The sequence below is a fragment of the Oryx dammah genome, unplaced genomic scaffold, assembly GCF_014754425.2.
Source record: "Oryx dammah isolate SB20612 unplaced genomic scaffold, SCBI_Odam_1.1 HiC_scaffold_10, whole genome shotgun sequence".
Classification (NCBI taxonomy): domain Eukaryota; kingdom Metazoa; phylum Chordata; class Mammalia; order Artiodactyla; family Bovidae; genus Oryx; species Oryx dammah.
This window is the reverse complement of record NW_024070194.1, coordinates 34,155,594-34,168,716: the sequence shown is the minus strand read 5'-3', so window position 1 is coordinate 34,168,716 and position 13,123 is coordinate 34,155,594. Positions and strand designations below refer to the sequence as shown.

At 45.2% G+C, this 13,123-nt stretch overlaps 1 protein-coding gene across 1 annotated transcript; it reads left to right on the top strand.

Moving 5' to 3' along the window:
• The first annotated feature begins 325 nt into the window (after positions 1 to 325).
• BMP2 (bone morphogenetic protein 2) lies at positions 326 to 12,852 on the top strand. Its single transcript, XM_040247893.1, has 3 exons — positions 326 to 1,500; positions 2,684 to 3,033; positions 10,890 to 12,852. Exons 2-3 carry the CDS (start codon positions 2,691 to 2,693, stop codon positions 11,732 to 11,734), a joined length of 1,188 nt encoding a protein of 395 aa, XP_040103827.1. The 5' UTR covers positions 326 to 1,500; positions 2,684 to 2,690; the 3' UTR covers positions 11,735 to 12,852.
• Positions 12,853 to 13,123: the final 271 nt, after the last annotated feature.

Below are 13,123 nucleotides of genomic sequence, written 5' to 3'. Positions count from 1 at the left end.
AGGAGGGGAAATAAGGCCCGACCCGGCATTCGTCGGGATTTCGTCCTGGGAGTCCCAGCCAGGGCCAGGCGCTCCGACGGATCTCCCCTTTGAGGGCAGGGGCTGGAGGCACGAGCGCCCCCACGGCGGCCGCGGGTCCCCGCCCTCGGCCCCACCCCACCGCGGCTGCCCCGGCTGCCCGGCTAGCCGTCCACACCCCTGCACACTGCTCCCGCCCGCTCGGGGATCCCCGGCGAGCCGCGCCACCGAGGGGGAGGGTGTTCGGCCTGGGCCGGGAGGGAGACGGCAGGCGGCGTCCCCTTTAAAAGCCGCGAGCGCCGCGCCACGGCGCCGCCACCGCCGCCGTCGCCGCCAGAGTCCTCGCCCCGCCGCGCCGCGCTGCGCCCGGCTCGCGCTGCGCCCGCCGCTCTTCTTCCCACACCCTACCCGAGATTGGCAGCTGCCGCCAGACATCAGCCGCCGCAGGCTCCGCCGCCCACCGAACTACCTCGGGGCGAGCGCCTCGCGGATTACTGGGGACTCAGAGGCACCCGAGCCCGCAGACCCCGCGCCGGTTAGAGCGCCCGGCAGTGCGCGCCGCTGCGCCGTGGCCTCGGCTGACCGGGCCGCGCCGGAGCCGAAGACCGGCGCGCTGAGCCCGAGCGCCGCGATGCCGATCACCTCCCACCGGAGCTCGGGGACCTGGAACGCGCCGACCGAGGTGTGATCGGACCCCAGGCTGGCCACAAAGGGTACAGTGGCTTGGCCTGGGGGCGAAGAGACCGAAGGGAGAGTGCGGCCACCCGCCTCGGCGGCCCGATACTCGGCTCGACTCGCCGGAGAATGTGCCCGAGGACGCCGGAGCGCCGGAGCCGCGGTGGTTTCAACTGGCTAGAGCTAATGGGGGTGCGCTGGAGGAAGGCAGAGTGATGCGGGGGGGCAACTCGCCTGGCACGGAGATCGCCGCTGCGCCCTTCCCCGGACCCGGCGTCGCCCAGGATGGCTGGCCCGAGCCATGGGCCGCGGCGGAGTTAGCGCCGAGCGCCCAACCCTCGTCCCCAGAGTCCCGGAGCCGGCCCGGCGCGGAGCCACGCGTCCCGCGGGCGCTGGTTCCTAAGGACGACGACAGCACCAGCTTTTCCTTTCTCCTTTCCCTTCCCTGCTCTGCACTCCTCCCCCTGCCCGCTGTTGTTGTGTGTCAGCACTTGGCTGGAGACTTCTTGAACTTGCAGGGAAAATAACTTGCGCTCTCCACTTCGCCCCGGTGCCTCTGCCCCGGCGGACCAGCCTCACCGCCTGCGAACCCCGCCGCCCCTGCCACTTCTCCGCCGGGCCCGACCCGAGACGCCGTTCCCTGCGTGCTGGGAGGGACTGCCTGGCCGGCACCCGGGAGAAGGAAGAGGCGAAGGAAGGGAACCGGGTCCCCGCACCAGGTCCTTCAGCCAGAGCTTTTTCCATGTGGAGACTCTTTCAATGGACGTGTCCCCGCGTGCTTCTTAGACGGTCTGCGGTCTCCTAAAGGTGACAACGTGGGCCGGGGCTGGGGGTGGGCGCGGGTCTCCCGCGGCTGCAGCAGCTGAGCCCCTCCCGGGGCCAGGCCTGGCGGGACGTAAACAGAACAGGTCCACGTGCACCGAGCCGCTGAGGGGATACCCACATCCTACCGCCCCTGGCGACCTTAGGCTTTGCCCTCCTGGCTCGCACTCTTCCACCCCTCCTCCCTCTCCCTCTTCGGGATTTTATTAGGGCTGTTAACACATGGATGATTTTTTTTTTTTTTAAGTTAAAGAAGTCCCTTCTAGAGGGTGGCCCGTGGATTTCACCCGTTAGCTGCCAACCTGTACGTCCTGCCGTTTTAACTTCAAGTTTCTCCCGGAGAACTGCTCTCTCTACTCAGAGCCGCGTCCCATTTAGGAAAATATTATACGTTGGGATTCTCCCTGTTTTTTTTTTTTTTTGGTTGTTGTTTTGTTTTCTTTTTACCAGGAATGCAAGAGGGGCAGTTATTTCGTGCCACCTTGAACTGACACGTGAATTAATAGATATTAGCCATCTACCTAATAGGAAGATACTTGTGTATATTTACTGCATAGGAGGGGGCGAGGGGAGGGGGGATGGAGTGGCCTGCCCTGACATTTCTGAGGTTAGGTTCGGGTCACAGGTTGCGAGTGATTTCGGAAGCTGTGCCCTTGAATTTACTGGCTCTGGAAGTTACAGACCCTGTGTGAATCAGGAAGTTCTATACAGTGCCTGTAAGGAAGTCACATGCACCATTTGTGCGGGTTTATATGCAAGTGAGCGCTGTGTGTTTGGGTTAGGTTAGGGTACGGAGGAATGTGAGACTAAGCGGTGGTTTTCCCAGGTTCCCTATACAGTTGTCAGCGTGAGTGTCACAGGAAAAAAAAGTGACAGTCACTGACGCAGCGTGGGGTGGGGTGGGGTGGGGTGGAGTGGGGTGGGGGGCAAATCTTGACGGGTTGAGAATGGGATGGGAGCGGGGAAAAGCCATCTGGCTCAGGAACTAGGTGCTGTTCCATTCTCCCAAACGTTTGAGCTTCAGCTCCTCTTAATTATCCCCGCGAGTGTTGTCAGCCAGGTGGGCACCCTGGAGGAGGAGGCAAATGGACGGAGCGGGAGCCCGCGGGGGCGGAAGGGGTGAGGGCTGGGCGGGAAACTCCGTGACTAATGTCGGCCCTGTCCGCAGGTCGACCATGGTGGCTGGGACCCGCTGTCTTCTAGCGTTGCTGCTTCCCCAGGTCCTCCTGGGCGGCGCGGCCGGCCTCATTCCCGAGCTGGGCCGGAGGAAGTTCGCGGCGTCTGCTGGCCGCTCCTCATCCCAGCCTTCGGACGACGTCCTGAGCGAGTTCGAGTTGCGGCTGCTTAGCATGTTCGGCCTGAAGCAGAGACCCACCCCCAGCAGGGACGCCGTGGTGCCCCCCTACATGCTGGACTTGTACCGCCAGCACTCGGGCCAACCCGGTGCGCCCGCCCCGGATCACCGGCTGGAGAGGGCAGCCAGCCTCGCCAACACCGTGCGCAGCTTCCACCACGAAGGTGAGGCGCGGGGCCGGAGCTTGGGGGCGGAGACGGGGGCGGGGAGTCGTCCGGCAAAGCGCCCCGCCGTGGGCAGACTGCAGGCATCCCTGGCAGGGCAGCTTGGCCCGGGCGCTGCAGACATTTCCCTGTTTGTAAGAACCTTTCCGAACCTGGCTTTCACGCACTGCCTGTGTGGCGGGAGAGCCAGGGATTCCCTTTCGGTAAATCCGCACTCTTTTCCTGGCTTGGAGCCAGAAGAGCGACTCCTCCTCCAGGAACTGGAGAGAAATCAAATGATGGGGAAGATGAGGGCAAAAGGCATGCCCCTAGACTGCGAAACGTGTAAGAATTCCTTAGGAGAAGAATGAGAAGGAGGGGGGCAGATTGGGATCTCTTCATGTCTGTTTGGAAGCCTTTGCTCTATAAATCTGCTTCTCTTGCTTAAGCCAGGGTTTTAGGCATGACAGCGCCAAGGGCAAAATTTTCAGAGATAGTATTGAAAAATCAAAGCCCAGGGCCCCAAAGTCTTTCTAATTTACAGTAGATCTGGGCCTGGTTTGGAAGATTTCAAATCCCTATCTAATCCTCGTGGGAGATCAATTCCCCAATCAATCTTACTGTTTCCACAATGACTTTCTTGTCTTCTGCTTAAATCTGAGATGAACTTCCTAACAGAGACAAGGCTAGCCTTCAGATGAAAGCTTTTGCAGCAGCTAGCTGCTTGTTTTCCTTTTAGTGCATTGAAATGTGATTTTTTTTTTTTTTCTTTTATGATACTGGATGTGGTTTTTCTAAGGTAGGGTATTTCTGCTTGTTTCATCAGAAAGGCATCTAGTGGATTTGAAATGTCTTAGAGCAACTTTTGAGATCTGTTATACCAAGTTCTTGGGGCAATTACTCAAAAATATGTTCCACTGCAATTCTTTTTTTACACTTTTAAATGCTCCTTTGGCTTAACACATTCTAAACAGAGCCCAGGTTCCTTCAAGTTCTAGAGGAGGATCCAAAGTTGTATATCACAGAGCAGCCACTTGTAGAATATTGGAGAACTAGGATATAGTTCCCTTTTTCTTACCTTGCCCTGCCGAGGTGGTTGGTTTCAAGTGGAAATCTGTGCTCTGATATAAGCAAATCAGTAGTGTCACAGCCAGGCATTTCCTCCCAGTGTGGAAGACTTACACTGTGAGAACAGCCGTTGATAGTGGGAAGGGGTTGTAAAGGCAGGTTACATTACTTCATCAAGGCAGCTATACCTAATGAAGGGGACATTGAATTGATAATCAGTTCGTTTCTAAGTGAGACGCTCTCTGCTAGCAGACATTAGGTTTGGAAGAAAGAAAGGTCTCATATTACTCCTTCATGTTTCATCTACTGAAAGCACAAGTTGTCTGTTGTCATGTAGAAATGTTTTTGTTCATGTCCATTCTATCATCACCACCTTGGAGTGATTATAGGTCCAGCTTATCATTCCCAACTGATGCTGATTAGATTTGTTTTTCTGGATAGAAAAGTAATACAAATTGCTATTTTGGCTACCTCTCCTGGAGATGTAGCAAGGAAATCATTCTTTATTTTTAAGGCCAAGAAGGTACTGTGCGTCTCTTGGAACTTAAAAAGAAGATAGAGCATTTAAAACATTTGACACCTAAAAATACTCAGTTGCATGACGATCCCATCAGTGAAGTCTCCATATTTCTCCTTCCTCTTGAAGTGCCTTGACCAAATCTAAACAGGCAAACTTAATATAGTGCATTATTTTAACTTAAATAGCATACTTGAGCTTATAAGTCAGAATTTATGTCTTTAAACATGTTAAGTGTTATGTGCCAAATAGTACAGAAGTTACCAACTTGCTTAAAATCAATTTGTAATAACTTCAGATTTTAATGCAATTAGATGATAGAAAAAAGCTATGTAATGTTTATCCCAAATTTTAACAAACCCATTTCTTTTCTTGTTATGACTAGCATATAATCAGTATGCACAAATTGCCCTTCTTTTGAAGACCAGTTCATTTTTGTATAACGCAGAATTTGGTTTTTGTAAATATTCTTGTTTATAAAACATCCATGCGTGACACTAAAAAGTCTTTTAATAAATCATGTGATTAAGGCTTAGGGTTTAAGAGCAGAATTTGGTTCCTAGAGTCTTCATAGGTGTTTGTTTATTAAAGGACCAAAGGATCTGATTACAAGAATTACCTGTTGGTTTTATTTGTGGGCAGGATCTGGGTGATTTGCTGAAATACAAGACAAGAAATATCATGGTGGCATTCTTTCAACCAGTGTGAGAAGATAATGGATCCACATCATAGGTGCTCAGACACAGAAATGATCAGTTATCGTTTCTCCTATTAAACTTTCTCTAGTATTTTCTACAGTGGCTTTTATTTGGGAGAGCCCACGTACTGCAAAACATTTTCTTTTTTTCAAAGTTGTTAAAAAGTACTTCAGTCTCATAGGCCTTTCAGAACTGCCACTGAGGATAAAAAATCACTTCTTTTAACTGGAAAATATTCTATGCTTTGCTTATAGTTAAAAGCACATTGAAACTGGTTGACTTCATTGGCCCTGCAAAAAATCTTTATTCTTTCCTGTCGGATTGGAATATGGAAGGACCACATGCTTGCTCTCCAGACTCTGAAGGACACAGTTTTCTTTTTGCTTGAAATAACTGAATTATTTGCCTCTATGACTAAAGCTTTGAATTAAAGATTAACCTTCTTTCTACAAATGTAATTTTCCTGAAAGTACCCAATTAAAAGGAAAGTTCAGGAAACAACTACTGCCTTGTGAAGGAACACTGATTCCCAGTTTGAACACAAATTCCCAGTACAACCAAAGGATTTGGGCACATATACCCACCAAACCAGTGTTCACCTGAAGATGCTTCCCAGGTGTCCCCAGGTATTTCAGTGTCAATAGGAAAGGCCCCCTTTATGTGGAACGGGCATTCTGTTGGGAAATGCTCATAGATGGAGCCTTTGGTGCCCAGAGAGTTCTTGCACTAATATTTTACATGCTGCTTCTTTTGAGTGGTTCTTCTCTGTTCCCTGTTGATCCCTCCTCATTGAGCTATTTTGTCTTTTTTTTTAAAGACTTGACCTTTTGTATATTTCACCAGGTAGGCAACTTATAATAAGAGGACCCTGGATCATTCCACAGGTGTTGGAGTTAAGAGGTGTGCAGAGGCCAAATCAGAGTTAGTGAATGTGACCATGTTCTCTCTTTTAGCTGCCATCTCCTTTGTTGTCTTTAATTTTTAACTGATTCATTTGAACCTTTTGTATTTAATCTTTTTTTCTCCTTGACGCATTAATTCTCTCTCTCTCTCTCTATACATATATATATATATATATATTCTCTAATCATTATTTTATATTTTGGACATGATTTTTTAAATTCTCCACTACTTTGATTTTATTTCAGGGCAATAACTTCCAACCTTACTGACTAGCTAGAACATTTGCAGGTTTTCATTGTTGCTTTCTTAACGGACATTTTTTATTCAAAGATTGTTGCAAAATTCTCAAAACGTAATGACAACTGACTTTTTGCTAAAACTCATCATACTGTAGGAGAAAAAGACAGCCACAGAATATCAGTGGTTCCAAACAAGATCTGCATGTCCCAGTGCCTGCCACTTTACTTTACTGCTTATTTAGTCCTGTCTGCTTCCTTCATCATTTCTATTCCTTGAACTGGGACAGAACTCATCCTGTGGATATATTTGTGTTAAATATAAATCTGCCTGTTGGTTTTGACTTTTGCTTGAGTTTTTGACTCCTCCTCCATGTTAGATGGTGCCATCTAGCGGCCAGAAACCTGGGGCCTACAGTAGGCTCAACTGTATAGCTATGCCCTGTGACCATAGGAAAGTCACATAACCTCTCTGAGCTCCCCTTATTTCATTTACAAAATGGAGCTAGTAACAGTTTCTCTCTAATTGATCTGTCATAAGGTAATTCATATTACCCTGGTAATTCATATTCTTCCCTGGTCTAGGGCAGAGGAAGTCAAAATGAGCCTAGGCTAGCTGTGGGAATTCAGTCTTATCTTTGGGTTATTTTGATATAGATGAATAATTGACAGTGTAGATGATTAAGTTAGAACTTTGCTTTTGGGAGAGAGGTTGAATGTTATTTTTACCTTATTTTCCCTTACTTTCCCACATTTTTGCAGCCATAGCTCCATTGATTTGATTAAGAATTTAGAAGTTCAGGGACCCACATGTAAAATAGTCTGGAATCCTCAGATCCCTTGGCAAGTGCAGCTTATTCAATAAAGATTATTTACATATACCTCAGAGAAATGTACATTGCCTTCTTAGGTAAGTGCTCCGTTATTTTCAGAATCTCCAGGCTTCATGTGATCATTTGTAACTTCTTTACTTCATTTCCAAAAGTTCAGATATTTTTCTACCTTCTAGAAAAAAATCATGTTCCCTTGCAGATCAAAAGAAGAGGGTACCCTAACTTTGGTCAGTTTTCCTGGGTTTGGGAATTCCTGTGACCTTCTGACGTATCTCTGTGACCAGAGTCTGTAGTCAGGGGCCTTGTTGTAGAGGCCTTTGAATTAAGAAGGGATAGTGGTCCGGTTGGAGAAGGAAATGGCAACCCACTCCAGTGTTCTTGCCTGGAGAATCCCAGGGATGAGGGAGCCTGGTGGGCTGCCGTCTATGGGGTCGCACAGAGTCAGACACGACCGAAGTGACTTAGCAGCAGCAGCAGTGGTCCAGTAGGGATTAGGTTGACTGAGATGAAGCTGCAAAATTGGAGAAAGATCTTCATATTACTAGATAATATTTAATAGTATAAGTTTTTTCCTTTGCTAAGTGAGTCTTTTGCCACTTATTAATACCTCCAATGAGATTTTGGAGCACCTGATATTGCCTTTTAATAGGTTAAATCCAGTTGAATTGTGGGAGTTTTATATAATTCAGTAATACATTGGTCTTTCGGAGGGTTATTGTTCTATTTGGGCTTCCCAGGTAGCTCAAGGTAAAGAATCTGCCTGCCAATGCAGGAGACACCAGTTGGATCCCTTGGTTGGCAAGGTCCCCTGGAGGAGGAAATGACAATCCACTCCAGTATTCTCATCTGGGGAATCCCATGGGCAGAGGAGCCTGGTGGACTACAGTTCATGGGGATGCAGAGTTGGATATGACTGAGCATACATTCATTACTGTTCTATTTAATGCCTCTTTTATACCCATCCTCCTTGCTTCATTTACTTGTTTCTCATGCTTACCTGAGAGATTGTTCATCTTCTTCCTGGCTGTGTGTGATATTTCTCTGGGCTTGTTTGTCAATACAGCTGTTCCACAAAGGCCCCGGATAATGTGCCTTTCTTTCCTCTCTTTAAGAAGAGCAAGAAACTCTTATGTGTTCTGAGATCAGCGAAGTCAGTTGCTTAGGGCCAGGTCTGGCTTTGGGTCATTGTGTCTAGAGGACGCTGCTGATTTTTACATCACTCCTGTTTTCTCTGGTAGCTTCTCTGCCAAAAGTGGAAACATCAGAGGGCTCCTGAATTGCAGGGGGATAAACACAATCCTTGATATTGGAGGAGGGCTCTGGTTGATTGGTGGGAGGGTTATTTTAAAATAGTGCCTGGTCTGAAGTACCATTAGCCAGGCAGCAGAGTTTAGAGCTCTCCCAAAGGTAGCCCTACAGGTGTGGGTTCAGTTCAGTTCAGTTCAGTTCAGTCGCTCAGTCGTGTCTGACTCTTTGCGACCCCATGAATCGCAGCATGCCAGGCCTCCCTGTCCATCACCAACTCCCGGAGTTCACTCAGACTCACGTCCATCGAGTCAGTGATGCCATCCAGCCATCTCATCCTCTGTTGTCCCCTTCTCCTCCTGCCCCCAATCCCTCCCAGCATCAGAGTCTTTTCCAATGGGTCAACTCTTCGCATGAGGTGGCCAAAGTACTGGAGTTTCAGCTTTAGCATCATTCCTTCCAAAGAACACCCAGGGCTGATCTCCTTCAGAATGGACTGGTTGGATCTCCTTGCAGTCCAACGGACTCTCAAGAGTCTTTTCCAACACCACAGTTCAAAAACAGGTGTGGGTTAGTCTATGTCTAAGGAGAGGAGCTTTAGATCTACTCATCCATGGCTTCAACTCTTACTCCTTGGCCAACACTAATGGTTCTTCTGTTCATCTTTATACTATTTAACAAAAAAGGCACTTTGTTCCTGGCAACTTATACTTGAACATGAAAAGCATTCTTTAAAACCTTTAGGCTCAAAGGGCAGTTCCCCAGCTTTCAGCATTCCCTGGGAGCTGCTGGAAATACTGAATCTCAGGCCCCACCCCAGACTCACCAGTTGAATCAGAATCTGCATTTGAAGAGTTAAGGTGTCCTAGGTGATTTGCAAGGTTAAAGTTTCCAAGCATACCATTAAAACATTCCTCCATAATTTAGTGTAAACCACCCCTGTTGACCTTAGCTTGCAGTAATGACTGTTGCTTTGATGATGAAGGTTTATAAGGTAGAACCTTTGAGAGAATGATCTGATTATCCTTTGCTAAGATATCTAGATTTTGTGAACAATGGATAGCTATTTGGTTTAGGAGAAATACAACCATAAAATTAATGAAAAATGATTTCCTCTTATGGTGATGACATGGAACTGTGGCTAAATTGATTTTGCTGGCACTCAGGTTGGATCCTGAATGAAGCAGGTAAAATTTGAAGCAGGTAACAGTGAAATGACAGGATGTGGTAAAGCTAGAAGAAAGTAAACCCAAATATCTCAAAATTCCAGTGCTATTCACTATTAATTTAATAATAATGTGTACTTTTATGAATTGCAGACTAAACATTCAAGGTGCTATGTTACATTGTTTGTTCAAAAAGCAGTACTTAAAATTGAAATTCTAGAATTTTAAATCAGGAAGAATTTTCTACATATAGCCCACTTAAATGACTATTTTAAAATAATGATAATAGATACAAAATGGTTATTCTGTATTTAGATTATCTCTTACATCATGAATATCATAATGACATTTCTGTAGATTTTCATAAATTTAGCAGGGGGTTTGTCTGTATCCTGTAGCCTATTATTGGGTGTTGGTTTGTTTTGTTTTGTTTTAAGATAAATGAATTATAAATAGAAGAGAATCATTTTTTCCCCAAAAACATCTGAAGTGAGATTTTTATTTTTGAGGTCATAAGGAGGTTAGAGAACAGACAAAGTTGGGAAGTTAACTTCTTTTGAAATTGTCCAGCCTTAATTACTACAGTGTCCTAGTTCCACCCTTACGTTTCCAAAGAAGCAGATATGCCTTTGTTTCTTGACTTTTCAGTAAAATAGTAGGGTGTACTTTGCAAAATGTCATCGTTGATGTTGAGTTTCAAAGTCTTTAATTAGGAAACTTAAATCTGTATATCGAGATTTGTAAATCATCTAAATTGCAGAGTAATGTTTTAGAATACCGCTTAAGGGATTGACATTAAAGCCTTTTTCTTTTTAAGAAATGCAATAATTTCCTCAAATCCTCACTCATTAGGCTTCTACTAACTACAGTGCTGACTTTTTTTTTTTGCCCTAAAGTCTGTGAATTCCAAAGAAATGCTTCACCATTCTCCCCATTATTATAGCCACCTGGAAGCAGTATTCACATATTAGATTTTTTAAAAAATGACAATGAATTGTGAAATTTTGTTTCTTGGTGTGTATATTGACATAAATGTATGGAAAAGGTCATTTCTTTATCTAAAGGGGAAATTGTAATTTTCTGGTTGCAGACGTTACATGGGTTGAATCAAACCCTGAAGTGATGTTTATAAATCCTTATATACAATCAGACTGTCTTACTTGCCTTACTGAACACTTTTTCTTTTTTTCCACTTTTTCATATCAAATTAGAATCTTTGGAAGAACTGCCGGAAATGAGTGGGAAAACAACCCGGCGATTCTTCTTTAATTTAACTTCTATCCCCACTGAGGAGTTTATCACCTCAGCAGAACTTCAGGTCTTTCGGAAACATATGCCCGAAGCTTTGGAAAACAATAGCAGTTTCCATCACCGAATTAATATTTATGAAATTATAAAACCTGCCACAGCTAACTCCAAGTTCCCTGTGACCAGACTTTTGGACACCAGGTTGGTGACTCAGAATGCCAGTAGGTGGGAGAGCTTCGATGTCACCCCCGCCGTGATGAGGTGGACCGCCCAGGGGCTCACCAACCATGGGTTCGTGGTGGAGGTAGCCCACCCAGAGGACAGCCATGGGGCCTCCAAGAGGCATGTGCGGATTAGCAGGTCTTTGCACCAAGATGAGCACAGCTGGTCACAGATAAGGCCCTTGCTTGTCACTTTTGGCCACGATGGGAAAGGACACCCTCTCCACAGAAGAGAAAAGCGGCAAGCAAAACACAAACAGCGGAAACGCCTCAAGTCCAGCTGTAAGAGACACCCTTTATATGTGGACTTCAGTGATGTGGGGTGGAATGACTGGATCGTTGCGCCGCCTGGGTATCATGCCTTTTACTGCCATGGGGAGTGCCCTTTTCCCCTGGCTGATCACCTGAACTCCACGAATCATGCCATTGTCCAAACTTTGGTCAACTCAGTTAACTCTAAGATTCCCAAGGCATGCTGTGTCCCAACAGAGCTCAGCGCCATCTCCATGCTGTACCTTGATGAGAATGAGAAGGTGGTATTAAAGAACTATCAGGACATGGTTGTCGAGGGTTGTGGGTGTCGTTAGCACAGCAAAATAAAATATAAATATATATATATATTAGAAAAACAGCAAAAAAATCAAGTTGACACTTTAATATTTCCCAATGAAGACTTTATTTATGGAATGGAATGGAGAAAAAAAACACAGCTATTTTGAAAATATATTTATATCTACAAAAAGAAGTTGGGAAAACAAATATTTTAATCAGAGAATTATTCCTTAAAGATTTTAAAATGTATTTAGTTGTACATTTTATATGGGTTCAGCCCCAGCACATGAAGTATAATGGTCAGATTTATTTTGTATTTATTTACTATTATAACCACTTTTTAGGAAAAATAGCTAATTTGTATTTATATGTAATCAAAGGAAGTATTGGGTTTGTACATAATTTTCCAAAAATTGTAGTTGTTTTTCATTTGTGTGTATTTAAGATGAAAAGTCTACATGGAAGGTTACTCTGGCAAAGTGCTTAGCACATTTGCTTTTTTTTGCAGTGCTACTGTTAAGGTCACAAGTTCAAGTCCAGGAAAAAAAAAAAGTGGATAATCCACTCTGCTGACTTTCAAGATTATTATATTATTCAGTTCTCAGGAATGTTGCAGAGTGGTTGTCCAGTCTGTGAGAATTTACATCCTTATTAGGTGGAATATTTGGATAAGAACCAGACATTACTGATCTAATATAGAAACCCTTCCCCTAACCCTTAATTTGCAGAAAGAGTAAAGCAAGACCAATAGAAATAATTAGGAAAACGATGAACCTACAGGAAAGTGAATGATGGTTTGTTGTTCTTTCCTAAACTAGTGACCCCTTCAAAGGAGCTGGACTGGCCAAAGTATTAAATAAAATATAAGATTTCTTCATTATTGATATTGTGATCATGTATATTTAAAATTGATATCTAGTGGCCCTCGTGAAGAGTTGGAAATCAATTTGTATTTCACTTTTACCTCACCTGGGAGCTCTTTATGCTCAGAAGGACTCAATTTTCTAACTTTGCCCCACACACAGCAAAATTGTTTTCTGCCTACCCCAGTTCTCTGTTCCATCAGCTTGTTTTTCTTTCTAAGGTTATGTGTTTAAACACATTTCTCCAAATGTTAAACCTATTTCCGACAATAAATATCAAAGTTCTTTCATTTCATTCTATAAAGACCAACCTGCAAGAAAAAACGGTGCATGTGTACAGTGTTCACAAAGTTACCTACCATTTGCTCACATTTTTGTTTCTGAGGCTACTCATTTTGGAGGGAGGTAGGAAGAGGCAAGGAGCTGTTGGAAATTTGCAAGCAAGTCATGGGCTAATTCTTAGGAATTGATCAGTGCTTTAGTATTGTACATGCACTTCTTTGGAGCAGGATGATTTAAGAGAAAACCAACGCTACAAAATAGGCAAAACCTGGGAAACCC

Coding starts and splice junctions, on each gene's coding strand:
- BMP2 (XM_040247893.1), top strand. CDS start 2,691: ATGGTGGCTGGGACCCGCTGTCTTCTAGCGTTGCTGCTTCCCCAGGTC. Junction 3,034..10,889: donor GCGCAGCTTCCACCACGAAG/GTGAGGCGCGGG, acceptor ATATCAAATTAG/AATCTTTGGAAGAACTGCCG.